Here is a 25,504-nt window from a genome sequence, read left to right as displayed (position 1 = left end):
AGGTGGTCTTCCACAGCAATCTCATCGGGATCGGATTCAGCGCGATCGCGATGCTCTTCTCAGGCGCGTTCTATACACTGGTCCCCATACGACCGCGTCGGCGTGGTGAACGCCGATCCTTAAGGACTTTTCCCGGCGCATCTCTCCGCCCACCCCCCGCTTTCAATACCCCCCGCCCTCGACGCCTTTCAACTCCGCTTCTGACGCCTTTCAACTCCACCCCGACATTCGCTCGTATGGAACGACCCTCAGGGGAGCTCCTACCCGCGTTCGCGCACGCGTTCGCCAACGCGACGGTGCTGCCCGCGATCTGCGTCGCGGCGCTCTTCGGGTACCTCTCCGTGTCGTTCATCATGCTCCTGATTCGTCACTACGGCGCGTCGAACACGGAGATCGTGAAGTCCACGAGGAAGATGATATCCATCGGCGCGTCCATGCTGTTGTATCCGGCGCCGTGGAACTGGTCTGGGCCTACTGTATCTAGTTCTCCCGCCTGTTTCCCCTCTTTCATCCCCTGTGAACGTGTATTTGTCGATGACTCACCTGGCTTTGATGAATGCACGTATGCGACCTTACGTACTGGAAGTACGGCGCGGGGTTAGCGTGCACGGGGGCGGCGTTGTACGGTTTGTATCTGTTGAAACGGCGGAAGCTCGCCGCGTCGGGGGGGTCGATCGAGGCGACGAAGTGATGATTGAATTGACGAAGAGAAGACGGTGACGGACGGACGACGACGACGCGTTCTGTTTGGTCGGCGACGCGCGTCGCGCCTAGACGCGCGGAAGTGCTCGCGCGCGACGCATAAATGTTACTCGTACGCGTTAGAACATTCAGATGTTCGTTTCGTCGTTTCGTCTCACGTCTAGCCCTACATAAGGTTATTCCCCACCCGCGAAGGTAAGGTAATTTGTCACAGTGCGCACACTACGGGACGCCTATCGCATACCGTAGATATTCTCTCACGCGTCCCAGCCGCGAAGCGCGTCCGCGGGGACGAACTCGTTGTGAAACCCGAACGGCACCCGCGTCGGCACGTGCACCGTCGCCGCGGGCGTCATGTCCTTAGCGTCCAACACGATCAGCTCCGTCCGCGTCGAGTTACCTAACGCATCCATGACGTGCGTTAACACGAGGACGTGACCGTCGTCCTCCTCCGCGTCGTCGGCGTCCGTCGCGGGGACGAAGAGGATGTCCCCGCACGCGCGGTCGTCGCCGAGCTCGTACGTCGTCGGCGTCCTCCCTCCCCGCGTCGTCGAGTCGTGTGGGCATTTAGTCGTATGGTCGTTCTCGTCGTCGTCCCTCTCGACGCCTCTCAGGTCGTGCTTGAACACCCTGTCGAACGACGGGATGTCCATGCGGTCCTTCGGCTCCGTGCCGCGGCGGTACCCGACGCTGTACGCGTACCGGTGCTCTCCGCCGACGACGCGCGGGGACACGCACGGGAAGTCTGAGGGCCGTTCCACGCAGAATACGTATGTTCATCGGTCAGCGGAAAGGGGAAGCGATCAAATGTTGAAACCGAGCGGTGGGTAAACGACGATATCATACTGTAGGAGGACGCACCCGACGGCTCGGAACACGTCCGCGTCGACGACACGAGCGTCTTCGACTTCACGTCCACGACCCAGCGCCACATCGCGGCGACGTCCCGTCCCTCGCCGACCGCGTTCGCGTGTCGACCGATGACCGCGCCCGCTTCGATCGGGCGGTCGCGGTCGACGCCCGCGACGAACCCGGCGTCGGTGACCGCGTAACCGTTCGGCGCGTCCTTATCGAACCCGCGCGCCATCCCCAACGCGTTCGTCCCGTCCGCCTTGCACGCGTCGACGATCACCTTATTCGCGTCCGTCGGATCGTCGTAACAGTTCACGACGTGGTACGCGTAGCACGGCTCCTCGGTGTCTATCCACACCGCGTCGGACGCGTCCGCGGCGCCCTTCCGCGGGAGGATTCCGATCCGCATGGTCTCTTCGCCCTCGAACGCGAACGGCAGCCCGCCGTCCATCACCCGGTTCAGATTAAACACGAGCGGGCCGTCGAGGAGCACCACGCGCGTGCGCGTGATGCCGACGTCGTGCTGCATCGACGGACGCGCGACCGGGACGGAGACGCGGCGCGCACGTTTTCCATCCGCGTCGACGACGCCGACGGTGACTTCGGTCTTCCCGTCCGCGTTGATATCGATGAGGTTGTATCCTATGTACATCATCTCCCCCGTCTCCGCGCACGTCTTCCCGTGCGCGGTCATGTTATCGAGCCAAAAGTCATTCGTCCCGAGCGTCCCTCCGAAGTCGCACAGTCCCGTCGTGGTCAGCTCCGGCGTCAACGCCAGCTCGTACGCGGAGCCGCTCTCGTACGTCGCGAGCAACCGTCCGGCGTGGTACTTCAGGCCGTTGTTCGCCGTGTTCTTCGACTGAGGCGCGTTCCACACGAAGCGACGAATGTCGGGGTGGCGTTCAAAGGCGTCAGAAGCGGAGTTGAAAGGCGTCGAGGCGTGTCGGGATTGAAACCGAGGGACCCTGGGCGGAGAGATGCGCCGGGAGAGAAAGTCCTTGAGGATCGGCGTTCACCACGCCGACGCGGTCGTACTGTATGGGGACCAGTGTGAAGGAGAACGCGCCTGAATCACCCAGAACGGGCTGTCCGGCGCGCGCCACTCCCACACCTTCTGCGCCAGCCGCGGCAAGAGCACGCGCCAGATCGGATTGATGTCGCGCAGTCCGGTGTACATCGCCTCGCCCGCCGCCTCCTCTTGCTCGAACCCGCGCGTGCGCACGTACTTCCGCCCGTACGACGCGCGCTGCGTCGTCGCGTCCAAGCGCACCCAGTGCACCATCCCGTCGCCGTCGAACCAGTGGTACCGGTCCGCCCCGAGCAGCGGTTCGCGCGCGGGGTTGGGACCGTTCCGCAAGAAGACGCCGCTGACGGACGGAGGGAGCGTCCCGTCGACGCGCAGGTCGCGGAGCGGATCGCGGAGCTCGCCCGTCACCGGCGCGAAGTTTCCTCGCAGCGGCGGGTTGTTGGACGCGAGCGCCCACGCCGGGGCGGCGCCGAGCGCGTCGTCGGTCGTCGTCGTCGTCGTCGTCGTCGTCGTCGTCGTCGTCGAGGCGCGATCGCTCGACCTCCTCGACGCGGACGGCGCGCGGACGTCCCGCGCGTCGCGGCGCGTCGCGCGTCGACGCGGCGACGCCGTCGCCGCGGCGGAGGCGCCGCATCGAGACGCCATCGTCTCCGGGGCGCGCCGCGGCCGCGGGGCGCGGTCGCGGTGTCCGACGCGCGTGGACGGACCGCCGTGGATGTTTCCGTCGTCGACGCGCGCCAGCCACGAGTCGATGAGAGATCGAGCGCGCGCGATGAATCGCGTTCGATGCGATCGATTTTCACCCACCCTTCGGTTTCAAAACGTGATCGATCGCGACCCTCTTTCAGCCGACCGATGAACCAGTTTTCGCGCGTCTTCGATACCATCTTTGTACCGGTGTCGTGTCCCGAAACTGTAGGGGTTATATTTGTTGAATAATCAGTCTTGTCATCCGAAAATCACTAACCGCGAGTTCGGGCGATCACACGCCTAGACGCACCTCTGAAGCATCGCTGGTCTAGTGGTAGAATAGTACCCTGCCACGGTACAGACCCGGGTTCGATTCCCGGGCGATGCAACCTCTCTTTTGCTTTTGCGCGGGCGAATTCGACGTGCGCGCGTGCGCGACTGTCTACCGCGGAACGCGTGCGTTCATCGCGCGCGCGTCGGCGGACGAGATTTCTCGATGAACGGGGACAAGGCGAGGCTCCGGCGACTTTTTGGATTTTTTTTTTTTTCTTTCGCAATATTGCAATGCACTTCTTTCGTCCAAGCGCGCGCGTCGCGCCGACGCGCGCGTCAACGTACCCATCCCGCCCGTTCTACGCATATCATACATTCGCCCCCCCACTCACTCCTCCCCCCGGGGCAGGCGGGCATCACCCCTCGAACTGCTCCGAGAACCCCGTGAGTCGCGGAACCAAGTATCTCGCGAGCTGGAGAGAGAAGACGCGATCGGTCAGTCGCGACGGGTCAGTCGGAACGGAACGAATCGCATCGCGGCGAAAATTAATTAAACGAAAGGGAAGGGCGCGCGAAATTAACTAATCGTTCAATCGAAAGCGCGAGAGAGGCGGGCGGTCGCGCGCACCTCTCGAAAGACGGCAAACTCCTGGAACGAGACCGCGATGTTCAACTTTTCGACCCTCCCCCCCCCGGACGCGACGGTCAAGTTCAAGAAGATCCCCCCGCTGCCGTCCGGCATCGGCTCCGCCTTCAGCGACTTCGTCGTCTCGCCCTGACGGCTCGTCCCCATCCACGGGTCGTGGAAGAAGTTCACCCCGCGGTTAGCCGCGAGCGCTTCCGATAACTCCATGAACTCCAGAGGCGACAACGAGATGCTCTGCTTCCTGCTCCAGTCGTATTGCTTCTGCCCGGCGCCCGCCGCGACGGGGGCGAACTCGAGGAACATCGCGCCGTCGCGTTTCTTCTGCTTGCTGCCGTTCGGAAGGAGCTCGAACGTCGGCTTGATCGCGGACATCTGAACCGCGGTCTTCGACTTGTGAATCGCGAAGTTGCAGTACACCTTCGGCGCGCCGGCGTCCCCGCCGCGCTCCGCCGCGTAGCGTTGCTTCTGTTGCGGCGGCGGACGCTGCTGTTGCTGTTGTTGTTGTTGGCCGCCGCCGCCGCCGCCGCCGTACTGCTGCTGCTGCTGCTGCTGCGCGCGCTGTTCGAAGCGCTGCTGGTACGCCGGCGCGTTCGCGCTCGCGGAGGAGAAGTTAGGCACGCCCTGGAACGGCTTGGCGGCAAATCCGGGCGACGCGGCGCCCTGCGGCGTTTGCGGCGTCGGCGGGGTGGAGTTGAAAGGCGTCAGGTGGAGTTGAAAGGCGTCGAGGGCGGGGATTGAAAGCGAGGTGTGGGCGGAGAGATGCGGCGGGGAAAGTCCTTAAGGAACGGCGTTCACCTCGCGAACGCGGTCGTATGGGAACCAGTGTATAGAACGCGCCTGAGGCGGCGTTTGCGGCGTCGGCGGCGCGCCCCCCCCGCTCGGCCGCGGCTGCCGCTGCTGCTGCTGCCGCTGCTGCTGCTGGCTGTGGAACGACGACGACGACGCGCGGTGCGCGGCGGCGCGGGCCTGTCGCGATGGGAGCGCAGCGCGCGGTGGGGGAGGGCGTCAGCGCGAGATCGCGCGCCCCCGCGCGGCGAGAGGTGGGCATTTCATTTCTTTCTCGAGGGCGGAGTAGCGGAGGGACGCGCGCGCGGGGAGGGGAGCGAGGAACGAGCGCGCGCGAGAGGGTGATTCGCGCACCAGACTCGTCGCGGAGCGCGTTCGAAACGCGCGCGCGAGGGACATCCCGCGACACGATGCGCTCCCTGGAACGCTCGCGCGCATGGGGACTGACGTCGAGACGAGCGCGGTGCATTTCATCACTCGTTCGCGCGCGCGAGAAACGGCCGTTTTTTCAGAGCCGACTGAGGTGCGTTTTTCACCCACCGCTCGGTTTCAACATTTGATCGCATCGCCTTTCAACGGACCGATGAACTTTTTTGAAAAAGCATCGTCGCGCTCTCACAAAGCACGCGTACGTCTCTCGCGCGTCGACTCGCGCTCACGTGCAGACGATGCTCCCCGGTCGAATCAACGGCGAGTTCGCGTCCGCGCACTCGCCCGCGAGCGCGACCTCCTCCGCCTCCTCCGCCTTGACCGCGGCCGCGGCGGCGAGCGCCTCCGCGTTTCGTTCCTCCGCCGTCCTCCGCAACGCGTCCTGTGGCGTTTTGAAAGGAATTTTTTAAATCGGTCAGTCGATCGGTCGATCGGCGTCGCGGTCGAGCTCGAAAGGGACGCGGGGTGAAAAAACAAAAGCGAAACCAAACGTCGTCGCCTCCGGACGGACGGCGCGGCGCACGCGCCTGTCTCGCCTCGTACGCTTCGAGCTCCGCCGCCTCCGCGTCGAGCGCGTTCACCGTCTGCTCGAACGCCCTCTGTCCCGCCTCCTCCGCGATGCGGTCGATCTCCGCGGGGGCGTACCCGCCGTCCCTCTCCGCGGCGAACCTCGCGCGTCGCGCCGCGCCGGCTTTGGCGTAGTACGCCGTGCTGCGTCGACGTGGCGGGTGACGTGGCGGGAAGGGTTGTGATTGGTTAGGATTATGATGACGTGGACGTTTCGTTGGACGACAGAGAGCGACGGAGATGGCGCCGAGAGAGAAAGTCCAGTCCTCCTTAAGGAACGGCGTTCACGACGCGAACGCGGTCGTATGGGGACCAGTGTGGGATAGAACGAGACGGGACGCGCCTGAGGCGCTCGCGCTCCTCGCGAGCCTCCGCCTCCTTCTTCGCGCGCTCGTCCACCATCGCGCTCGCCATCGCGCGCGCCTGCGCTTTCCTCGCGCGGCCTTCCTTCCACGGGTCGAGCTCGAGCGCGGACGCGGGCGGCGGCGCGACGAGCGCGGCGAACGACGACGACGACGACGACGACGACGACGACGACGTCGAAATCGAAATCGAAAGCGACGACGACGACGCGCCGAGGACGACGTCGACGGATCCGGGCGGCGCGACGACGACGACCGCGGCGGCGCACGCGAGTGCGGCGGCGACGCGTCGCCGGCGGAGATCGTCGCGGGCCTCGATCGAGTCGTCGTCGTCGTCGTCGTCGCGCGGAGGAGACGCGGCGGCTACGATCGCGACGCCGCGTCGATCGTCGCGAAGGCGACGCGACGACGAGACGCGTCGCGCGCCGACGTCGGCGGCGGCCGCGCGTCGCGTCGACGTCGACGCGCGGCGGCCGACGCGCGATACCGGTGGCGCGATCGAGACGCGCCACGTCGCGTGCGGGGGCATGACGAGCGCGGCGGCGGGAGCGCGGGGGGAGTGCGCGACGACGGTCGCGACCGGCGCTTAGACTGTTCTTATCGACAAGTGGCAGTGCCGCTGCCCGCGACGCGAGTGTCCTGTCGCGGTCGTGTCGACGCGACGCGACGCGAGCCGGATCTTTCTTCTCTCGAGGTCGAACGCACTCCGAAGACGCGCGCGCCCTCCCCAACGGCGGCACTCCTCGCGCGGCGCCGCGGCTGATCGCGTCCGTGATGATCGACGACGTCATGGACACCCCCACGGCGAGGGACTCCGTCGATCTGCGGCGGTCCATGGACGCGGAGGCGCGTCCCGCGCCCGCGCGCGTCCGATCCGCTCGCGCGACGAAAGGCACTTTTTCCTCCTCTCGCGCGGCTCCCTGCCGTCTCCATCTTCTTCGATTCGCGACGTCTCGGCGTCCTCCTTCCTCGGCTGACGATCCCTCGTCCTCGCGTCCCCGCCCACCTCCGCGCGCAGTTCATGTACGTCCGGTCGCAGGAGGACCTCCTCGCGGCGACGAAGCTGAACCCGACGCCGACGACGGGTGCGCGCGCGCGCCCCATCGCGTCGTCGCGTCATCTCGCTTTTACTGCGTGTTCTATCCGCTCGCGCCCTCTCCGACGCGGCTTCTTTCGATTCTGATGAATCCCCTTCCCTCCGACCCGCCCCGCCTCTCCCGCCGTCGCAGTCCCGCCGCCCATCGGCGCGCTCGCCGGGAACATCGGCGAACGCCACGTCCTCATCTTCCTCGGGCTCCCGCTGGTTGGAAAACGCACGATAGCCCTGCGTTTAAAGCGGTACCTCCGGTTCTTCCACGGCGCGCGCTGCAGGTGCGATTCCACGGCGCGCGATTTCCATTCCGCGAGTCGCGTCGACGACCCGCGACCTCAAGTCGCGACGACGACCCACGACCGCACATTATTCCACGTAAGCGAATCAATCCAAGAAACTAACCAATGCCACGTATCCACGTCATCAACTCACGTGCCACGTCAGAGCGTTCGACATCGCGAAGATCGGCGGGCTGGTCGGGACGATGAACCCCGACCGCGCGACGTCGCCGACGCCGCCCGACTCCAACGCGCACTCGGTCGAGTTCTTCGAGAAGCTCCGAAGCTTCTTGGAGTCCACGGACGAGAACAGCTCGCCGAGCCAGCGGAAGAGCTCCGACGGCGAGGCGCGTTCTGTCTCATCACACTGGTCCCCGTACGACCGCGTTGGCGCGGTGAACGCCGTTCCTTAAGGACTTTGCCCGCCCGCGTGCGTTTCTCTCCGCCCACACCACGGTTTCAATCCCGACAACACACCGCGATGCCTTTCAACTTCAACCGACGCCTTTCAACTCCACCCCGACGTTCATAACTACCCTAAACCCCGTTCGCGTGGTGAACGCCGTTCCTTAAGGACTTTTCCCGTCGTCACTCTTCACCCGCGCTTCCCTTTCAACGTTTGACCGGTAAGACGTTCGACTGACCGATCGCTTCACCCACGCAGGCTCGCGTCGCTCTCCGCGACGTCGAAGACGAAGACGCGCGTGAAGACCATATTCATCGAGGTGACGCTCACGAAGGAGAGCCTGGTGAACGAAATCTTAGCGCAGAAGCTCGCGCGGGACGTGCGCGAGGGAAGAATAAACGGCGGCGCGGACGGCGCCGTCGAGGCGGCGGCGGCGGCGTGGCGCGAGAAAGTGCTCGAGTTCAAGAAGCTCTACGTCACGCTCCAGAACGACGGCAGCGAGGACGACCTGTCGTACATCAAGCTCATAAACTACGGCGAGAAGGTGCTGACGAATAACATGCGCGCGTACCTCCCGCAGCGGATCGTGCAGTTCCTCACCGCGACGCACCCGACGAAGCACACGATTTATCTGTGCCGGCACGGCGAAAGCGAGTACAACACGACGGGGCGACTGGGAGGGAACTCGCCCATCACCGAGCGCGGGTGGGTCTTCGCGGAGATCCTCGCCAAGTTCGCCGCGAGGCACATATCGAACCTGCGCGACGTGGACGGCCTGGACGGCGCCGCGGGGTGGGAGGAGCGCGCGGAGGGGGATCCGGATGGCGCGTCGATCGCGGCGAGGCTGTGGACGTCGTCGATGCTTCGAACGATTCAGACGGCGTCGCTGATCCCGCATCCGACGCTGACGCCGCCGAACGGGGCGCCGTGGGAGAGCATGGCCCCGCGGATCTATCGAAACATCGACGAGATCTTCGCCGGGGACTGCGAGGGGTTGACCCCGGAGGAGGTCGCGGCGACGCACCCGCAGGCGTCCTACTTGAGGAAGATGGATAAGATCGGGTATAGGTGTGTTCTGTACACTGGTCCCCATACGACCGCGTCGGCGTGGTGAACGCCGATCCTGAAGGACTTTTCCCGGCGCATCTCTCCGCTCACCCCTCGGTTTCAATCCCCGCCCTCGGCGCCTTTCAACTCCGACTGACGCCTTTCAACTCCACCCCGACGTTCGCTCGTATAGGTACCCGCGGGGGGAGTCGTACTTTGACCTCATCTCGCGCCTGGAGCCGTGCATTCAGGAGATGGAGAGCTACAACGAGCCGCTTCTGATCGTGTCGCACCAGGCGATCTTGCGGTGCATCTTCGCGTACCTCACGGGCGTGGACAGAGAGAAGGCGCCCGGGATGGAGACGCAAATTCAGGTGCGAGCGGGTGTTTTTTTTTCTCTCGCGTCTCTTTCCGTCGACCACACGTTCCACCACGTCACCAAATCCCTGACCAACCCCCCCTGACCAATCACGACCCACCACGTCACATCGAATCGCAGCAAAACGTCGTGTACCAGATCGACCTGGACGCGTCCTCGGAGCAACACGTCACCGGGGACGAGAAGCGGCTGCCCGCGTTTGTCACCGTGCACGACTTCAGGGACGAGGTGGAGCGGACGATGCGGGAGCGGCGGGGCGGGGGGTCGAGGGAGGAGGACGATAAGGTCGCGGGCGTGTTATGACGCGACGCGCGTCGTCGTGATTATGATTGATGTATGATGCGTCGTATTTTAGCCGTAGGCGTGTATGTATGACTATGCGTGTATCGCATCGTTCGTTCGAGGTTCTCTTTTCTCTTTCGCGAGCGCCGTCGTCGTGTCAGTCGACGCGCTTACGCTTTCCAGGCGGTCGGCCTCAGCACTTCGGACACCCGGTGAGTCTGTCGCTGTTCGTACGGTGGAACATCTTCGCCCGCCACTCGTGAGCGCACTCCTCACACTTCCACAGCGCCTTGTAGTTCGACCCTTTCGTCACCGCCGTCGGCGGCTTGTCCTTATCGACGTACTCGCGCGACAACTTCTTCCCGAGCTCGCCGTTCTTCTCGCACCACGTGAGGAAGTTGTTCGTCTTGCTCAGCGGTATGCGATTCGCGCACTTCGGACACCCACGGGGTTTGTTGCTCGTCGTGCGGTTCAACATCTTCGCCCGCCACACGTGCTTGCACTCGACGTTGCTGCACTTCCACAGCGCCTTGTAGTCCGACCCTTTCGTCACCGCCGTCGGTGGCTTGTCCTTATCGACGTACTCGCGCGACAACTTCTTCCCGAGCTCGCCGTTCTTCTCGCACCACACGAGGAAGTTGCTCGTCTTGCTCGCCGGCATGCGATTCGCGCACTTCGGACACCCGCAGGGTTTGTCGCTCTTCGTGCGGCTGAACATCTTCGCCCGCCACACGTGCTTGCACTTCAAACACTTCCACTTCGCCTCGTACTTCGACCCTTTCGTCAGCTCCGTCGGCAGCTCCTCGCGGAACTCGTTGGCGAGCCTCTCGCCGCGCTCCCCGTTCTCCGCGCACCACTCGAGGAAGGGCTTGCCAGGTCCCTTCTGTCCCTTCTTCACCATGATCGTCGTGCGGGGACGCGGCGCGTCGGCGGTAGTGACCTCGAAAAGCTACGACGACTGACGTGGAAGGCAAAAAGCCTGGAAAAAGCCGACTTCGGTTTGAACCGTCCGAGGCTCGGCTCGACCGCCGACGCCCGTCAGATCTCGTCCGCGCGAGGCGGGCAGGCGGGCGATGACGGCGCCATCGCCGCCACCGGCGTCACCGCCGCCGCCCTCGCCGCCCCCACCACCCGCGCCGCCGCCGCCCGCGCCGCCGCCCGCGCCCGCCTCCGCGCTGCGAGACGTCCTCCCGCCGCTGATCGATCGATGCCTCCGCGAGGCGCCGTGGACGTTCGCATCCATCGCGAAGAAGGATCCGCTCAAGGAGGCGTGCCGCCACTTCATCGCCCTCGCCGCCGCGGAGAGCGCGCTCGGGAGCGTCGTCGCGACGGACGACGCGCTCGTGGACGCCGCGATCGAGGTGACGCGGCTCGCGTGCGGATGCGGTGCGAAGGCGGCGAGCGAGCCGGCGCTGGACGCGCTCGACGCGATCGCGGCGAGCGGCGACCTGCGCGGCGCGAGCGTCCGGTGGGCCAAGGCGCTCGACGCGCGCGGCGACGCGGAGGACGCGGCGGAGGAGGACGCGGCGTCGCCGAGCGCGAGGGAGGCGGCGGTGAGCGAGCTCGTCGCCGCGGTCGCGAAGTGCGCGGAGGGCGGCGCGGCGAGCACGCAGCGCGCGTGCGTGAGAGCGTTGACGTCGACGGCGACGTCGGACGTGTTGCATCTCCGCGGCGACGCGTTGGCGACGGCGACGCGCGCGCTCGTGCACGTCGCGGTCGCCGCGGCGGGGGGCGACGCGGACCAGTGCGCGGCGAAGGCGTCGCTGACGCGGCTGATCAACGTCGTGTTCGAGCGCGCGGAGGCGCACTTCGATCCGACGCCGGCGGCGGCGGCGGAGAAAGGATCCGAATCGTCGTCGTCGTCGCCGCCGCCGCCGCCGCCGCCGCCGCCGCGTCACGCGCGCGTCAGCGACGCCCTCCTCGTCCTCCTCGTCCTGTGTAAGATCGCGTCGCGCGATCTCGAGGGCGCCTCCACGGCGTCGGACGTCTACATCGTCAAAGCGCGCGTGTTGACGCTCGACATACTCCGACAGCTGCTGGAAGGGCCGTCCGCGAATAAGTGGTTGGCGACACTCAAGCCGCGGCTGTCCAGAGCGCTCGGGCTCGCCATCTTACGCGGCGCGCGCGGCGTCGACGGCGCCGGCGAGACGTTCGAGGTACTTGGAGGCGACGGCGACGGCGGCGGCGGCGGCGGCGGCGGCGCGGGAGGGGGCACCGGGACCGGCACGAAGAAGCGGACGAAGGCGACGACGCCCGCCGCGGCGACGACCAAGGCGGCGGCTCCGCTGCCGTCGCTCGCGCGCGGCGCGTTCGGCGTCCTCGTCCTCCGCGCGCGCGCGCACTGGAAGCCCGAGATCGCGGCGTTGTTCCCTCCGCTGGCGTTGGAGCCGCTCGAGGCGGCGGCGGGGTCGATCGACGCGGGGACGCAGATCGTCGCGTTGCGTCTCGTGCGGAAGGCGCGTTCTACCATCTCACACTGGTCCCCGTACGACCGCGTCGGCGCGGTGAACGCCGTTTCTTAAGGACTTTTCTTCCCGGCGTGTCTCTCCGCCCAGGGTCCCTAGCTTTCAATCCCGACACACCTCGACGCCTTTCAACTCCATCTGACGCCTTTCAACTCCACCCCGACGTCGCTTTGAATGATGGACCCTCGACCCTCAGCTCGCCGCGAACCCGCAAGTGCTCGTCGACGTCTTCGTGAATTACGACTGCGACGAGAGCGCTTCGAATTTGTACGAGCGGACGGTCGGCGCGCTCGGCGGCGTGATGCGGCCTGGAAGGGGCGATAACGCGCAGGTTCGTAACGGCGCGGTGCAGTGCGTTTTAGCCGCGGTGCAGTCGCTGCGGGCGTGGCACGCGAAAGGCGAAGGCGACGTCGCGGGCGGCGGCGGCGGCGTCGAAACCGGAACCGGAACCGGCGGCGGGTTCGAGCTCGACCCCGGCGGGGTCAACCGCGACGCCGGCGACCCATCGACGCCGGGCCCGTCCGCGCGCGACGGCGACGCAGCAGCGTCATCCTCCGCTTCGAAATCCACGGACGCGTCGAAATCCCCGATCACGGAGTCGCAGCGGTTCCACATGGCCAAGGCGCGTTCTCCTTACACTGGTCCCCATACGACCCCGTCGGCGTGGTGAACGCCGTTCCTTAAGGACTTTTGCCGGCGCATCTCTACGCCCACCCCTCGGTTTCAATCCCTGCCCGCGATGCCTTTCAACTTCAACTGACGCCTTTCAACTCCACCCCGACGTTCGCTCGTACGGAACGACCTCAAGGCGAGAAAAAAGTCGATCCAAGCCGCGGTTGAGCTCTTCAACTCGAAACCGTCCGTGGCGGCGCTGACCGGCGTCGGCGGCCTATCGAACGAGAACCCCGACCCGGTCGATGTCGCGAACTTCCTCCTTCGAACGAAAGGGCTCGACAAGGCGGCGGTCGGCGAACTCCTCGGCGGGCACGACGACGAATCCGTCGCCGTCATGCGCGCGTTCGCGCGGTCGTTTGATTTTTCTAAACTCGATTTCGACGTCGCGCTGCGCGTGTTCCTCAAGCCGTTTCGCCTCCCCGGGGAGGCGCAGAAGATCGACCGGCTCATGGAAGCGTTCGCCGCGCGGTACTGCGCGTGCAACGACGGCGCGTTCGCCAACACGGACGCCGCGTACGTCCTCGCGTTCGCCGTCATCATGCTCAACACGGACGCGCACAACGACGCCATGGACGGAAAGTTGACGAGGGACGAGTTCGCGGCGATGGCGCGCAGCGCGGAGAGCGGTGGCGACGTCGACGACGCGATGCTGCACACGCTGTACGACAGGGTCGTGAAGGATGAGATCAAGTTCACGGACGAGGAGAAGGGCGGCGGCGACACGGGCGCGGGCGCGGGCGCGGGCGCCGGGGGGACGCAAAAAAAGAACGCCGCCGCCGACGGAGCCGCGGAAGACGCCGCGTCGACGAGACGGCGAGATTCCAAGGCGCTCAAGGAGGCGAAAGAGGCCGCCGCGGCCGCCGTGGACGAGCTCGCGAAGTCGCTGAACCTCGGATGGAAGCGCCGCGACGCCGCCGCGGTCGCGGACGCCGCGTCCGAGGAAGTCCTCCGCGAGACGCGCGGCCTCTTTGAAAACGCCGATCCGTCGTCGGTTTCGTCCTCCTCCTCCTCCTCCTCCGCGTTCCACGCCGCGTCCGAGCCCGGGCTCGCGCGCCCGATGCTCGAGGCCGCGGCGGCGCCGCTTCTGCGCGCGCTCGAGGGCGCGTACCACGCCGCGGACGACGCCGCGCACGCGGCGCTGCCGCTCGAGTGCGCGCGCGCGTCGTTGCGCCTCTCCGCGGAGCTGCGGCTTCCGAAACTCAGGCGCGTTCTATCTCACACTGGTCCCCATACGACCGCGTTGGCGTGGTGAACGCCGATCCTTAAGGAATTTCTCTCCCGGCGCATCTCTCCGCCCACACCTCGCTTTCAATCCCGACACGCCTCGACGCCTTTCAACTCCATCTGACGCCTTTCAACTCCACCCCGACGTTCGCTCGTACGGACCCTCGACCCTCAGAGACGACCTCGCCGCGTTCTTGACGTCCGCGCCGGGGCTCGGGGACGCGCGAGGGATGGCCCCGCAGGGCGGCGAGGCCGTCACGACGCTCTTACAGCTCGCGACGGTCGACACCGGGGTGTTATCGAACTCGTGGAGGGCGGTGTTGGAGACGGTGAGTCGTTTGGACGAGCTGCACGCTGCGGCCATCGGCGTCGGCGCCGCGCCGCCGCCGAACGCGGAGACGCCGACGCCGACCGTCGCGGCGGAATCCGAACCGTCGCCGGGACCGGGACCTACGACGCCCGCGCCCGCCACCCCCCCGCGAGGAGGAGGAGCGTCGGACTCGAAGAGACGCGGCAAGGGCGCGAAGAAGACGAGGGCGGGGGGCGGCGACGACGACGACGTCGTCTCGTCCCCGGCGATGGGCCGCGGCGGCGCGATGTCCTACGCCGGCCGATCGACGCTGAATCCCGCGGAGATCGAACTCGCGCGATGGCTCTCCTCCGCGGCCGGTCGCGACGTCCTCGACCGCGTCTTCGCGGAGAGCGCGCGTCTGGACAGCGACGAGATAGTGGTCTACGTCCGCGCGCTCGCGGACGTCGCGCGCGCGGAGCTCTGGGCGCGCGACGGCGGAGCGAAGTATCAGGTGCGTTCTATCTATACAAACGTTTTTCACCCACCGCTCGGTTTCAAGATTTGATCGCTCCCCCTTTCAACTGACCGATGAATATTTCATTCTTTACGGTGGCCCTCATCAGCCTCGAACGTTTTCGCTTCGAAAGCTCGCGGTCGTGAGCGCGATCAACACGACGACGCGCGCGCGGCTCGTGTGGCAGCGCGTGTGGGCGGTCGCGTCCGACGTGCTCGTCGCCGCGAGCGCGCACGCCGACCCGTGGGTCGCGTCCGCGGCGGCGGAGGGGTTGGGCGAGACGGCGGCGCGGCTGTTGCGGCGTGGGATCGAACGCGGCGACGACGCGTTGCGTCCGTTTCTCGTCGCGTACGGCGCCGTGTCCGGTCCCTCGCGCGCGCACGCGCACGCGCGGGTGTTGCTCGTCGGCGCGTTGGGTCGATGCCTTCGGTCTGCCTGCGCGAGGGACGACGGAAGCGGCGGCGGCGGCGGCGGCGGCGGCGGCAGGGCGGGGGGGTTCGGTTTCGTCGGCGAGGGGTGGTCGGTCGCGATCGAGGTGCTTCGTCGCGCCGCGCGCGACCCCGCGGGCGAAGTCGCCGCCGCCGCGCACGACGCGTGCCGCGCGTCCATCGCCGCGGGCGTCCGCGCGTCCTACGCGTCGTCGTCTTCGAGAAGTGACGGGAACTTCGATGACACGTCGGATAAAGGGGTGCCGAGTGGGGTGCCGAGCGCGCTGACCGCGAGCGCGATTCGCCTCGTCGCCGAGCTCGCGTTTTCGTCGCACGGAAAGGCGCTGGCGGGGAAGACCGCCGCGGCGCTTCGCGAGATCGCCATGGACGCGGGGACGCAGCTCGCGATCGAGCACGCGCGCGCGGAGGACGGCGATCTCGCGGCGGCGGAGGGCGGCGACTCTGCTGGGGCGTCGCCGGCCGCGTTTCTCGCGTGGCGCGCGGCGCTTAGAGCGCTCGCGGAATGCGCCGCGGGTGACTGGCCGGGGGACGCCGCCGACGACGTCGTCGTCGGCGCCGCCGCCGCCAAGACCGCGGGTACCAACACCGTAACGCCCGCGCCCGGGACGTTATCTTCGCCGCCGCCGCCGCCGAAACCCGCGCTCGACGCGCTGTTCGGCGTCCTCGCGTCCTTCCCCGACGGCCTCCCCGCGCGCGCGTGGGCCGTCGCCGCGGACGTCGCGGTGAAGCCGCTCGTGGACCTCGAGTCGCGTCGGAAAAAAATTAAGATGGACAGCGGGAAGATCCGATCCGGCGCGATCGGATCGCACGCCGCCGCCGCGGATTGGGCGTCGTCCAGGGTCGAGCCCGTGCTCGTGTCGCTGTGTACGCTGTGCTCTGGGTCGCGCGTCGCGCGCGCGGCGCTCTTAACGCCCCTCATCGAGGCGTTACCGGCGATGACCGGGAGCGCGCGCGAAGAACTCGCCGCGCACGCGTTGTGCGCGACGCGGCACGTCGCCGCGACGCTCTCCGCCACGTCATCCGCCACGTCATCTTCCACCGCCGCGCCCGAGTCGTCGCCGCTTCGATGGGCGTGGGACGGGATCGTGCGCGCGCTGCGCACCGCGATCGAGAGCGGCTCCCCGGGGACGTCGAAAGCGGGGCCGTCGACGATTTCGAAATCGTCGTCGAAATCTTCGTCTGACGAATCCGGCGGCGCCGTCGCCGCGCTCCTCGCCGTGCAAATCACGTCCGACATCCTGCGCGAGTCCCCGCCGTCGACGACGCCGTGGGCATCGCGGCTCGCGCTGTTGGACCTCCTCGCGATCGCGCACGCGGCGGCGGCGAGCGGAAACGCGGCACGCGGCGGTCACGCGCGGCACATCCGCCTCGAGATCTCCGCGGGCGTTTCGTACCTTCGGTCGTTGGAGCGCGAGCTCGACGAGGCGAACGGCGCGGCCGGTCGTTTGGACCCGGCCGAGGTTTCGACGCGCGTGGACGTCCTCAGCGCGCGGCTGAGGGAGCACGTCGTGCGCGTCCTCGCGGACGCGGCGGCGTTCGCGAAGGAGGAGGATCTTGACGGCGCCGACACCGACGCCGGCGCCGGCGCGAACGAAAACGCGGCTCCGTCGAACGCCGACTCGGTAAATTACGGAACGACGTCGAACAACATCGCCGCCGTCGACCCCACCGACGACGGGTCCGCGTGGCTCGCGCGCGCGGCCGCGAACCGCGCCGGGCGCGCGTTCCGCGAGCCCCTCGCCGCGGCCGCGATCGACGCGCTCGGTGACATGGAGGACGGCGACGCCGAATCCTTCGCTCGCGCGATTCGCGACGCGCTGCCTTCGGCGACGACGTTGATCGCGGTCGGTCGGGCGCCGATGAGCGGCGCGCTGGCGCGTTTGTTCGGCGGCGCGCTGAAGCGGCGGTTGGGGCCGACGCTGCGGGGGGAGAAGACGGCGGTCGAGAAGAAGAAGGAGGCGGCGGCGGCGGCGGCGGCGGCGGCTGAAGCGCCGGCTGTCGCGGAGGAGGAGGACGCTCCCGCCGAGACCGAACCGGGCGCCGCGGCGGTCGAGGAACCCGAACCGGCGGCGGCGGAACCCGAACCGACGCCGCCATCGGAGGAGAAGGAAGAAGACCTCACGTGACGACGCTCGCGCGCTTCGTTCGACGGCGACGTCGGTTCAACCAACAAAATTACAACCTCTACCGACGGACGGACTATCCTCTCCGTCGCTCCTCACTTGAACACGTTCGTCGGCGCGTTCGGGTCGTCGCTCAGGTCCACGAACCCCTCGATCGCGTTCCTCGGCACGCTCGTGAAGAAGAAACTCGCGCCGAACAGAACGATCAGCAGCACCGAGATGAAGAACGTCCCCACCGGACCGACTTTCCCGCCCTCTGCGGTGTCGAACCCCGGCTCGATGCGATCGGGCTCGCCCGTGGACGTCCCGAACCCGAACGGGTCGGACTTGACCGGAGGCGCGGGCGTTGGCGTTGGCGCGGGCTCGTCGGAGGAGGACGCGCTCGCGGGCGGCTCTTCTGCGGGGTGGGGGTGGGTGGGTCGGGGATCGGTGAGCGGACGTCTAGGACGCGCGGCCGCGAGGTAGGCGTCATCGTCGTTCGGTGCCGAGCGAGAGAAGACGAGACGGAATGAATGACGACGCCGCAATCGCCGCGCGCGCGCACCTCCCGCGCGGAGAACGATCGCGGCGCGGCGCGTCGCGGCGCTCTTCCCGCGCGTCGCGGCGACGCGGTGGACGCGGCGAGCGGCGGCGGACGCGCGAGGCGCGGCGCCGAGCGCGACGCCTCGGTGGACGAGCGTAGTCGCCATTCGTTCAGAGAAGTGAGGCTTGACACGTCGGCGCCCGCTTTTTCAGTGGGAGCCGAGTTTTGTTTTTTTCGGCGTGCCGTGTACTGTAGTACGTGACGTCATCACGTAGGACGCGTACGCGCAGTTAGTCTAAAAAAATCCGTATTCGATACGGTGCCACGCCAGCGTTCCACGCTGTGATTGGCGGCCGCCCGGCCACGCCGCTGCTCGCCGCGTTATCGCGTTTTATCGCGTTCGCCGCGACGTCGCCGTCCATCTACACGCGCACGGACTCGTCCACACCGCACACCTTCACACACCACATAAAAATGGCCGCCATCGCTTCCTCCTCCATCACCGCCAAGCGCGCCGCGTTCACCGGCCGCGTCAGCCTCCGCGCGAAGTCTTCCGCGCCGGTCGCGATGAAGCCCCGCGGCATGACCGTGATGGCGTTCAAGGTCACCCTCGAGACCCCGGAGGGCGCGCAGGAGATCGAGTGCGCGGACGACACCTACGTCCTCGACGCCGCCGAGGTGCGCGCGCGTTCTTCGAATTACATCGAATCACATCGACGGCGTGCATCGCGCGCGTCGGCGAACGCGCGATACGCGCGACGCGACGCATTCGCGGGGAACGAGCGTCAGGGTTTTTTTACTCGCTCCTCGCGGGACCTCGCGGCGATTGCGCCAATCCGTCGTCGCTCCGGTCTCGACGCGCGCGCTGACCGTCCGATCCCCCAATCGTCCCGCGCTCGATCTCGCAGGAGGCCGGCATCGACCTCCCGTACTCTTGCCGCGCGGGCGCCTGCTCTTCCTGCGCGGGCAAGGTCACGGTGCGCGCCCGCGCCGTCCCCGCCGGATCGATGCGATTCCTTCCATCATTCATCTGTCACGACATCGATCGGTTTTTCCCGAGAGCGCCCCAAAAGCGCGCGCGGTCCCCCGGACGACACCACCGCGTCGCCGCGCGTAAACCCCGCGACTGACGCTCCCCTCCGTTCGCGCTCCCCTCCCCGCGACGAACGACGCAGGCTGGCACGATCGACCAGTCCGACCAGTCCTTCCTCGACGACGATCAGATGGGCAACGGCTTCGTCCTCACCTGCGTCGCGTACCCGACCTCCGACTGCACCATCAAGACCCACATGGTGCGAAGCGCAGTCTGCGCTCGGCCCGGACACGAGACTGTTTAGACTGTCGTTGACGAGTTAACGCGCATCCTTATCCGCTTTTCGATGGCGGTCGGTCGTTTTTGGTTTTTGGTTTTTGGTTTTTTTTCTTCGATCGATCGCTGACGACGACTCTCCCTCTCTCTTCTTTCGAAACTCCGCAGGAGGAGGAGCTCTACTAAGCGGCTCGTTCGCGGAGCCGCGCGCGAGGAACGCGCGCGAGTCAAGGATGGGGTGCTGCGCGAGTCGACGCGTCCGTCGTCGTCGCCGTTCCGAGGATGGAGACGAGCGGCGGGGTCGCGGCGGCTCGAAGCGATCGCTAATTTTTTTCATCGGTCAACGCGGTGTTATGTAATAATTCACGGCTGACCAGCGATGCACAAACGAAACGAAACGAAACGATACGATACGATACGATACGACGACGAACGCCGCGCGACCTACGTTCCGAGACGCGACGACGAAAATCGAATCACAACGCGCGGCGGGCGGTCGCGTCTTCTCTCTCTCTTCTTCGTTCCTTCCTCTCGCTTGCGCGTTCGCTCGCTCGTTCTTCGCCTCCTCGCGCGCGCGGAAAGCAGTCTCATGATGAACCTCCCTCCTCACGCGTACGTCGCGCCGATGTCGTTAACGCGGAGCAAAATCTTGGTCCCCTTGCCCGCCTCCGCGGCGTGCTCGCACGCCTCTTGGAACTCGGCGCTGAGCTCGTACTCCGTGAAGTCGATCTTGAGCTTATCCGCGTTGACGAGCTTCGCGACCGTGGACATCATCTTCGGCGTCTTTTTCTTGTGCTCGGTCATCCAGCGGCGGAGGGAGAATCCGCGGACGCTGAGGCCGCGCGCCACGAGCGAGTGCCACGGGAGCGACACCGGGTGACCGCCGAGGCATCCGAAGCACACGAGCGGGCACCCGTCTTGCAGAGAGTCCACGAGCCTCGACGCGGAGACGCCGCCGACGCAATCTAGCTTGGGCTTGGCGAAGAAGTTCTTCGCCTCGAGCGCGGCCCTGAGGGTCGTTCCATACAAGCGATTGTCGGGGTGGAGTTGAAAGGCGTCAGAAGCGGAGTTGAAAGGCGTCGAGGACGGGGATTGAAACCGTGGGGTGGGAGGAGAGATGCGCCGGGCAAAGTCCTTAAGGAACGGCGTTCACCACGCCGACGGGGTCGTATGGGGACCAGTGTATAGAACGCGCCTGAGGTTGCCCTCGTCGGGGAGCACCTCCGCGGCGCCGAGGTTCTTGAGCCGGTCGGAGACTTTATCGAAGTCCGCGTTCGGGCCGCGCTCGTGACGCCTCACGACCGCGACCGCGCGGAGCTTGAGCAGAGAGCACAGCTGGATGATCGCCGCGCCGACGGTGCCCGTGGCGCCGTTCAGCATGACCGCGTCCCCGGGCTTCAAGTCGCCGTTATCCTCGAGCAGCCGGTAGGCGACGCAGAGCTATTTTTTGACTCGCGGGGTGGAGTTCAAAGGCGTCAGTTGGAGTTGAAAGGCGTCGAGGGCGGGGATTGAAACCGAGGCGTGGGCGGAGAGAGACGACGGCAAAAGTCCTTAAGGATCGGCGTTCACCACGGCGACGGGGTCGTATGGGAACCAGTGTAAGGAGAACGCACCTCGCGTAACATCGCCGCGTGCTCCACGGGGAGGAGGTCGGTCGGGATCTTGATGACCTCTTTCTCCTTGACGCACGCGAGCGAGCGCCACGCCCCCAGACCGGGCTTCGCGGGGATGACCCAGTCGCCCTCGCTGACGACGGAACAGCCCGCGCCGACCTTCATGACGACGGCGATGAAATCGCCGCCGGCGCCGTGCGGGAGCTTCTTCGCGCGGCCTCCGGCTTCGGCGCCGGCGTTCGAAGCCAGGTCGCCCGGGTTGATCGGCGCCGCGCGGACGCTGAGGAGGATTTGACCCCACTCGAGCGAACCTGGGATCGCCTCGGACTTGAGCTCGAACATGTCGCTCGGCTTTTTGACGGCGGCGTCGGCGACGTCGCGGACCTTGTCGACGACGAAGGCTTGAATTTTCGGCAGCGGGACCTCGTCGTAGGAGCCTTTCACGACGCCGTACTTGTCGATGATGTCGTCCACGCCGAAGGTCTTGTTCGCGTCGCCCTGGACGCGAACGATACATACGATTATTTAGGGTTACGATGTAGGGTTATGGGTAGGGTTAGGGGTCGGGGTAGGGGTAGGGAGAAGGGCGCGCGGGCGGTAAAAAACCAAACCAAAAGAAAACCAAAAAAAAAGTAACCAAAAACCAAACGACGCACCCGCGCGCGCATCCACGCTTCGAACCCGGCGCTGTGCGAGCCCTTCTCCTGTTCGGTCTTCACGATCGCGTCCGCGAGGGACTCCCTCTCCGCCTTCGCGGCGTTCATCTTATCCTTGAACACGCCGCCGCCGAATTCGTCCAGGAGTTCTTCCTGCGCTCGGAAGGGAGGGAGACGGGCTACTTGAGCTCGGAGGGGACAGGTGATAAACAAACAGAACTGGGGCGAACAGAAAAAACGCACCTCGACGGACTTCTCGACCCGTCCCGTGGCGTCGTACAACCCTCGCTTTTCTTCGTCGGAGAGGACATCGTACGCGCGCTGGATGATCGCGAACGTCTCCGCGTCGCCGCCCTTGTCCGGGTGATTCTGCGAGGGGAGGGAGTAGGGAGACGACGACGAGGAGGAGTTTTCGCGTCAGTCGGCGCGCGCGCTCGCGTCGCGCGCGAAGCGAAAAGAATCTCGAGATCGGGCGACGGACGATCTGATCTCTATACCGCGCGAGGGGACGGGCGACCGCGCGGACGACCGCGTTGCGATCGAAGGACGTCGCACCTTGGAGATCTTCGAGCGGTACGCGCGGCGGACTTCCGTGCTCGTCGCGGACTTCGTCAGCCCGAGCGCGTCGTAGAGGTTCACCTCTTTCGCGGTCTTCGCGTCGGCGGTCATGTCGAACTGACGGAGACGACGTCGCGTCGATTCTTTGGATGCTTGGATGGGATGCTGCGACCGGGGGTCGGGTGCGCGACGGTCGAGACGGACGCGAGGGCTCGCGGTGTTTCGCGGAGACGCGGAGGAAGGGAGAAGATGCGCGTGCGCGCGTGCGGCGGGTGCGTGACACGGGGTGTCGGGCGCGCGCGTCGGAGTGCGAGCGGCGAGGGCGGGGACGGGGAACGAAACGCCCGCGCGAAAGGAGGCGAAAGGTTGCGGAGATTTATTATTCTCATCTGAGGGCGTATTCATCGATCAGTTGAAAGGAGACGCGATCAAATGTTGAAACCAAGGGGTGGGTGAAAAACTCATACTCATAGAACGCAGCGGAGGCGCGCGTAAAAGTTCGTTGGGTTGCCGAGGGTTCAGGTCAAAGGCACCCCGCGCGTCGACATCGCGTCACTCCCCGCCGCGCTCCCGAGGTCGCGACGCGATGGCGAACACCGCAGTCCCCGACACGCCGATGTCGGACGAGCCGCTCGATCCCGAAAACGGGCGAGTCCAGGTGCGCGCCGCGCGCGTTCGTCCGTCCCTCCGTCGACGTCGTCGTCGTCGTCGTCGTCGTCCTCGGAGGAATAGAATAAATCACGAAGAGATTATTCCTTTCCCGCTGACCCGCCGTCGTTCCCAATTCGCCGCGCGCAGAAAGACCCGGCGACGTTCAGGGACATCTTCCGCTCGTTCGTGGTGCTGGGATGGAGCGCGTTCGGCGGCCCCGCCGCGCACATCGGCGTGTTCCAGAAAGTCTTCGTCGAGGCGAAAAACTGGATGTCCCTCACCGTGTTCAACGAGCTGCTCTCCCTGGGTCAGGCGCGTTCTATCTCACACTGGTCCCCATACGACGGCGTTCGCGTGGTGAACGCCGATCCTTAAGGACTTTTCCCGGCGTTTCTCTCCGCCCACCGCTCGCTTTCAATCCCCGCCATCGACGCCTTTCAACTCCGCTTCTGACGCCTATGAACTCCACCCCGACGTCGCTTTGTATGGAACGGCCCTCAGTGCCTCCCGGGGCCGACGTCCACGCAGGTGTCCTTCGCGATCGGCGTCACGCAGCAAGGCATCCTCGGCGGGCTCCTGTCCGGGCTGCTGTTTCAGTACCCCGGTCTGTTGCTCATGTCGCTCACGGGCGCGGGCGCCGCCGAGGCGCTCGCGAATCCAGCGCGGTGCGTCGGATCGCTTCGTTCATTCATTCAGACCGCTCCCCATGCGCTCCCGCTCGCGCGTCGAGCGTCGTCTCTTGAGGAGGACGTTCTCTTCACCCCGCGCCGCTCGGTTTCGACGCTCGACCGACGCGACGACGTTCGACCGACGCGACGACGTTCGACCGACGCGACGACGTTCGACTGACTCGACTCGGATCCCGTCCGTCCCGCGCTCGAACGTCGTCGTCGTCAGGTGGCTCCAAGGCTTGACCGCCGGCCTCGCCGCCGCCGGCGTCGCGCTCATCCTCTCCGCCGCGATCGGACTCGCGCGCGGGCAGTGCAAGGACGAGGTCACGAGACTTTTATGCCTGATGTCCGCCACGGTCGCGTTTTATTACACCAGCAACTTCATCTTCCCCCTGCTCATCGTCGTCGGCGGGTTGACGACGTTGTACACCAAACGCAACGACGACGTCGCGTTGAAGGACACGACGGAGAAAATCCACAAGCTCGGCGTCCCGAAACTCTTCGGCGCGATCCTCATCCTGACGTGGATCACGATCTGGGTCGTCGTGGCGTCCATCAAGAACACGACGGAGTACTCCGACGGCCGCAGCACGAAGGTGTTGCACTGGTGCGTTCTTCTCAAACTGGTTCCCATACGACCGCGTTGGCGTGGTGAACGCCGATCCTTAAGGACTTTGCCCGGCGCATCTCTCCGCCCACCCCTCGCTTTCAATCCCCGACCTCGACGCCTTTCAACTTCAACTGACGCCTTTGAACTCCACCCCGACCTCAGGTTCGAGGCGTTTTATCGAACCGGGTCCATAATCTTCGGCGGCGGGCAAGTCGTGCTGCCGCTGCTGCTCGACGACGTCGTGCAGTACGATCGCGTGTGCACGACGAGCGGCGGGACGTTGGTGTACGACGTCACCGACGCGTCCGTGTGCGACTCGTACACGAGCGTCGAGAGCGAGGATTCGTGGATCACCGCGGATCAGTTCTTCGCCGGCCTCGGCGTCGTTCAGGTGAGACGAGTTCGGCGTCTCTCTCTCTCTCTCTCTCGACCACACGATTGCCACGTCATCCTATCTGGAACATAAAATGGCCAATCACGTCGTCTCCTTTCCTATCCTCATCAAAAACTGACCAATCGCGACAGGCGATGCCTGGACCGCTGTTCAACCTCTCCGCGTACATCGGCGCGGTGGCGGCGCGCCGCGCCCACGTCAACGTCCTCGCCGGCATCTTCGCCGCGTGGTTCGGTCTCTTCGGCCCGGGGGTGTTGCTCATATACGGCGTCCTGCCGTTCTGGGGCGGGTTCCGCAAGCAGCCGGTCTACCGCCGGATGCTTCCCGGGCTGAACTCGTCCGCGGTGGGTCTGGTGGTCGCCGCGGTGTTCACGATGGGGTTTAAGGCGCGTTCTATCTCACACTGGTCCCCATACGACCGCGTCGGCGTGGTGAACGCCGATCCTTAAGGACTTTCTCTCCCGGCGCATCTCTCCGCCCACACCACGGTTTCAACGCCCGCCCTCGACGCCTTTCAACTCCCTCTGACGCCTTTGAACTCCACCCCGACTTCGCTTCGTATGGAACGCTTTCCCTAAGATTCGAGAGATTTCTCCGTTCCCCAACGCCTCCGTGTGCATCGCGTTCCTCGCGTTTTACGCGACGCATTTCATGAAGAAGGACGCGCCGCTCGTCGTCCTCGCGTCCGGGGTGCTGGGGATCATCGCGTGGGCGACCGGGTGCTCGTGAGCGAGCGAGCGGCGAGCGGCGGCGGAGACGGAGAGAGGGAAGAGACGGAACGAGACGAAAATCGATCGTTCGACGACGGGAAAAAAACCTCCGGCGGGCGGAAGAGGGGACCCACTCTTCGGGGGGACCCCAGCGCGCGCGCGGCGCGCGAATAGAACAACACGAGAGCAGAACGTGCCACGTATTCATGTATTGTCTACTACACGTACCGCGCGCGCTCCTCGCGTCA

General features: G+C 66.1%; 11 protein-coding genes across 11 annotated transcripts; 5 read left to right on the top strand and 6 right to left on the bottom strand.

Annotated features, from left to right (window-relative positions):
* Positions 1–959: 959 nt before the first annotated feature.
* On the bottom strand, positions 960–3,226 carry CCD (epoxycarotenoid cleavage enzyme; the record flags this gene model as incomplete). Its single annotated transcript, XM_003063909.1, has 4 exons — positions 960–1,236; positions 1,330–1,447; positions 1,681–2,413; positions 2,693–3,226. 4 exons carry the CDS (start codon positions 3,224–3,226, stop codon positions 960–962), a joined length of 1,662 nt encoding a protein of 553 aa, XP_003063955.1.
* Positions 3,227–3,922: 696 nt separating this feature from the next.
* On the bottom strand, positions 3,923–5,407 carry MICPUCDRAFT_30105 (uncharacterized protein). Its single transcript, XM_003063908.1, has 4 exons — positions 5,331–5,407; positions 5,028–5,156; positions 4,173–4,850; positions 3,923–4,017 (listed from the first exon to the last, which is right to left on the bottom strand). The coding sequence occupies exons 1-4, from the start codon at positions 5,373–5,375 to the stop codon at positions 3,961–3,963; spliced, it is 909 nt and encodes a 302-aa protein (XP_003063954.1). The 5' UTR covers positions 5,376–5,407; the 3' UTR covers positions 3,923–3,960.
* Positions 5,408–6,242: 835 nt separating this feature from the next.
* Positions 6,243–6,863, bottom strand: MICPUCDRAFT_43159 (uncharacterized protein; the record flags this gene model as incomplete). The annotated part of the gene is made up of 1 exon (XM_003063907.1): positions 6,243–6,863. One exon carries the CDS (start codon positions 6,861–6,863, stop codon positions 6,243–6,245), a length of 621 nt encoding a protein of 206 aa, XP_003063953.1.
* A 250-nt stretch (positions 6,864–7,113) lies between these two features.
* Positions 7,114–9,927, top strand: MICPUCDRAFT_30102 (uncharacterized protein). The gene is made up of 8 exons (XM_003064092.1): positions 7,114–7,180; positions 7,353–7,419; positions 7,564–7,705; positions 7,872–8,047; positions 8,370–8,877; positions 8,923–9,179; positions 9,352–9,532; positions 9,658–9,927. Exons 5-8 carry the CDS (start codon positions 8,671–8,673, stop codon positions 9,838–9,840), a joined length of 828 nt encoding a protein of 275 aa, XP_003064138.1. The 5' UTR covers positions 7,114–7,180; positions 7,353–7,419; positions 7,564–7,705; positions 7,872–8,047; positions 8,370–8,670; the 3' UTR covers positions 9,841–9,927.
* Positions 9,928–10,012: 85 nt separating this feature from the next.
* On the bottom strand, positions 10,013–10,720 carry MICPUCDRAFT_53797 (uncharacterized protein; the record flags this gene model as incomplete). Its single annotated transcript, XM_003063906.1, has 1 exon — positions 10,013–10,720. One exon carries the CDS (start codon positions 10,718–10,720, stop codon positions 10,013–10,015), a length of 708 nt encoding a protein of 235 aa, XP_003063952.1.
* A 2,480-nt stretch (positions 10,721–13,200) lies between these two features.
* Positions 13,201–13,665, top strand: MICPUCDRAFT_7703 (uncharacterized protein; the record flags this gene model as incomplete). Its single annotated transcript, XM_003064091.1, has 1 exon — positions 13,201–13,665. A coding segment is annotated over one exon (465 nt), but the record flags the coding sequence as incomplete, so codon positions are not given.
* A 156-nt stretch (positions 13,666–13,821) lies between these two features.
* Positions 13,822–17,564, top strand: MICPUCDRAFT_53795 (uncharacterized protein; the record flags this gene model as incomplete). Its single annotated transcript, XM_003064090.1, has 3 exons — positions 13,822–14,157; positions 14,353–14,986; positions 15,099–17,564. Exons 2-3 carry the CDS (start codon positions 14,414–14,416, stop codon positions 17,562–17,564), a joined length of 3,039 nt encoding a protein of 1,012 aa, XP_003064136.1. The 5' UTR covers positions 13,822–14,157; positions 14,353–14,413.
* A 92-nt stretch (positions 17,565–17,656) lies between these two features.
* MICPUCDRAFT_53794 (uncharacterized protein) lies at positions 17,657–18,250 on the bottom strand (the record flags this gene model as incomplete). The annotated part of the gene is made up of 1 exon (XM_003063905.1): positions 17,657–18,250. One exon carries the CDS (start codon positions 18,248–18,250, stop codon positions 17,657–17,659), a length of 594 nt encoding a protein of 197 aa, XP_003063951.1.
* A 261-nt stretch (positions 18,251–18,511) lies between these two features.
* PETF3 (ferredoxin, chloroplast precursor) lies at positions 18,512–19,786 on the top strand. Its single transcript, XM_003064089.1, has 4 exons — positions 18,512–18,762; positions 18,993–19,061; positions 19,260–19,376; positions 19,562–19,786. The coding sequence occupies exons 1-4, from the start codon at positions 18,559–18,561 to the stop codon at positions 19,577–19,579; spliced, it is 408 nt and encodes a 135-aa protein (XP_003064135.1). The 5' UTR covers positions 18,512–18,558; the 3' UTR covers positions 19,580–19,786.
* Positions 19,787–20,185: 399 nt separating this feature from the next.
* Positions 20,186–21,357, bottom strand: MICPUCDRAFT_4292 (uncharacterized protein; the record flags this gene model as incomplete). Its single annotated transcript, XM_003063904.1, has 3 exons — positions 20,186–20,389; positions 20,585–20,833; positions 21,007–21,357. Coding segments are annotated over 3 exons (804 nt in total), but the record flags the coding sequence as incomplete, so codon positions are not given.
* A 1,397-nt stretch (positions 21,358–22,754) lies between these two features.
* Positions 22,755–25,503, top strand: MICPUCDRAFT_49761 (chromate ion transporter family). The gene is made up of 7 exons (XM_003064088.1): positions 22,755–22,878; positions 23,019–23,183; positions 23,373–23,536; positions 23,769–24,149; positions 24,315–24,543; positions 24,678–24,932; positions 25,126–25,503. The coding sequence occupies exons 1-7, from the start codon at positions 22,807–22,809 to the stop codon at positions 25,273–25,275; spliced, it is 1,416 nt and encodes a 471-aa protein (XP_003064134.1). The 5' UTR covers positions 22,755–22,806; the 3' UTR covers positions 25,276–25,503.
* The last annotated feature ends 1 nt before the right edge of the window (position 25,504 follows it).

The sequence above is a fragment of the Micromonas pusilla genome, assembly GCF_000151265.4.
Source record: "Micromonas pusilla CCMP1545 genomic scaffold MICPUCscaffold_16, whole genome shotgun sequence".
Lineage (NCBI taxonomy): Eukaryota > Viridiplantae > Chlorophyta > Mamiellophyceae > Mamiellales > Mamiellaceae > Micromonas > Micromonas pusilla.
This window is presented reverse-complemented; position numbering and strand designations above follow the sequence as displayed.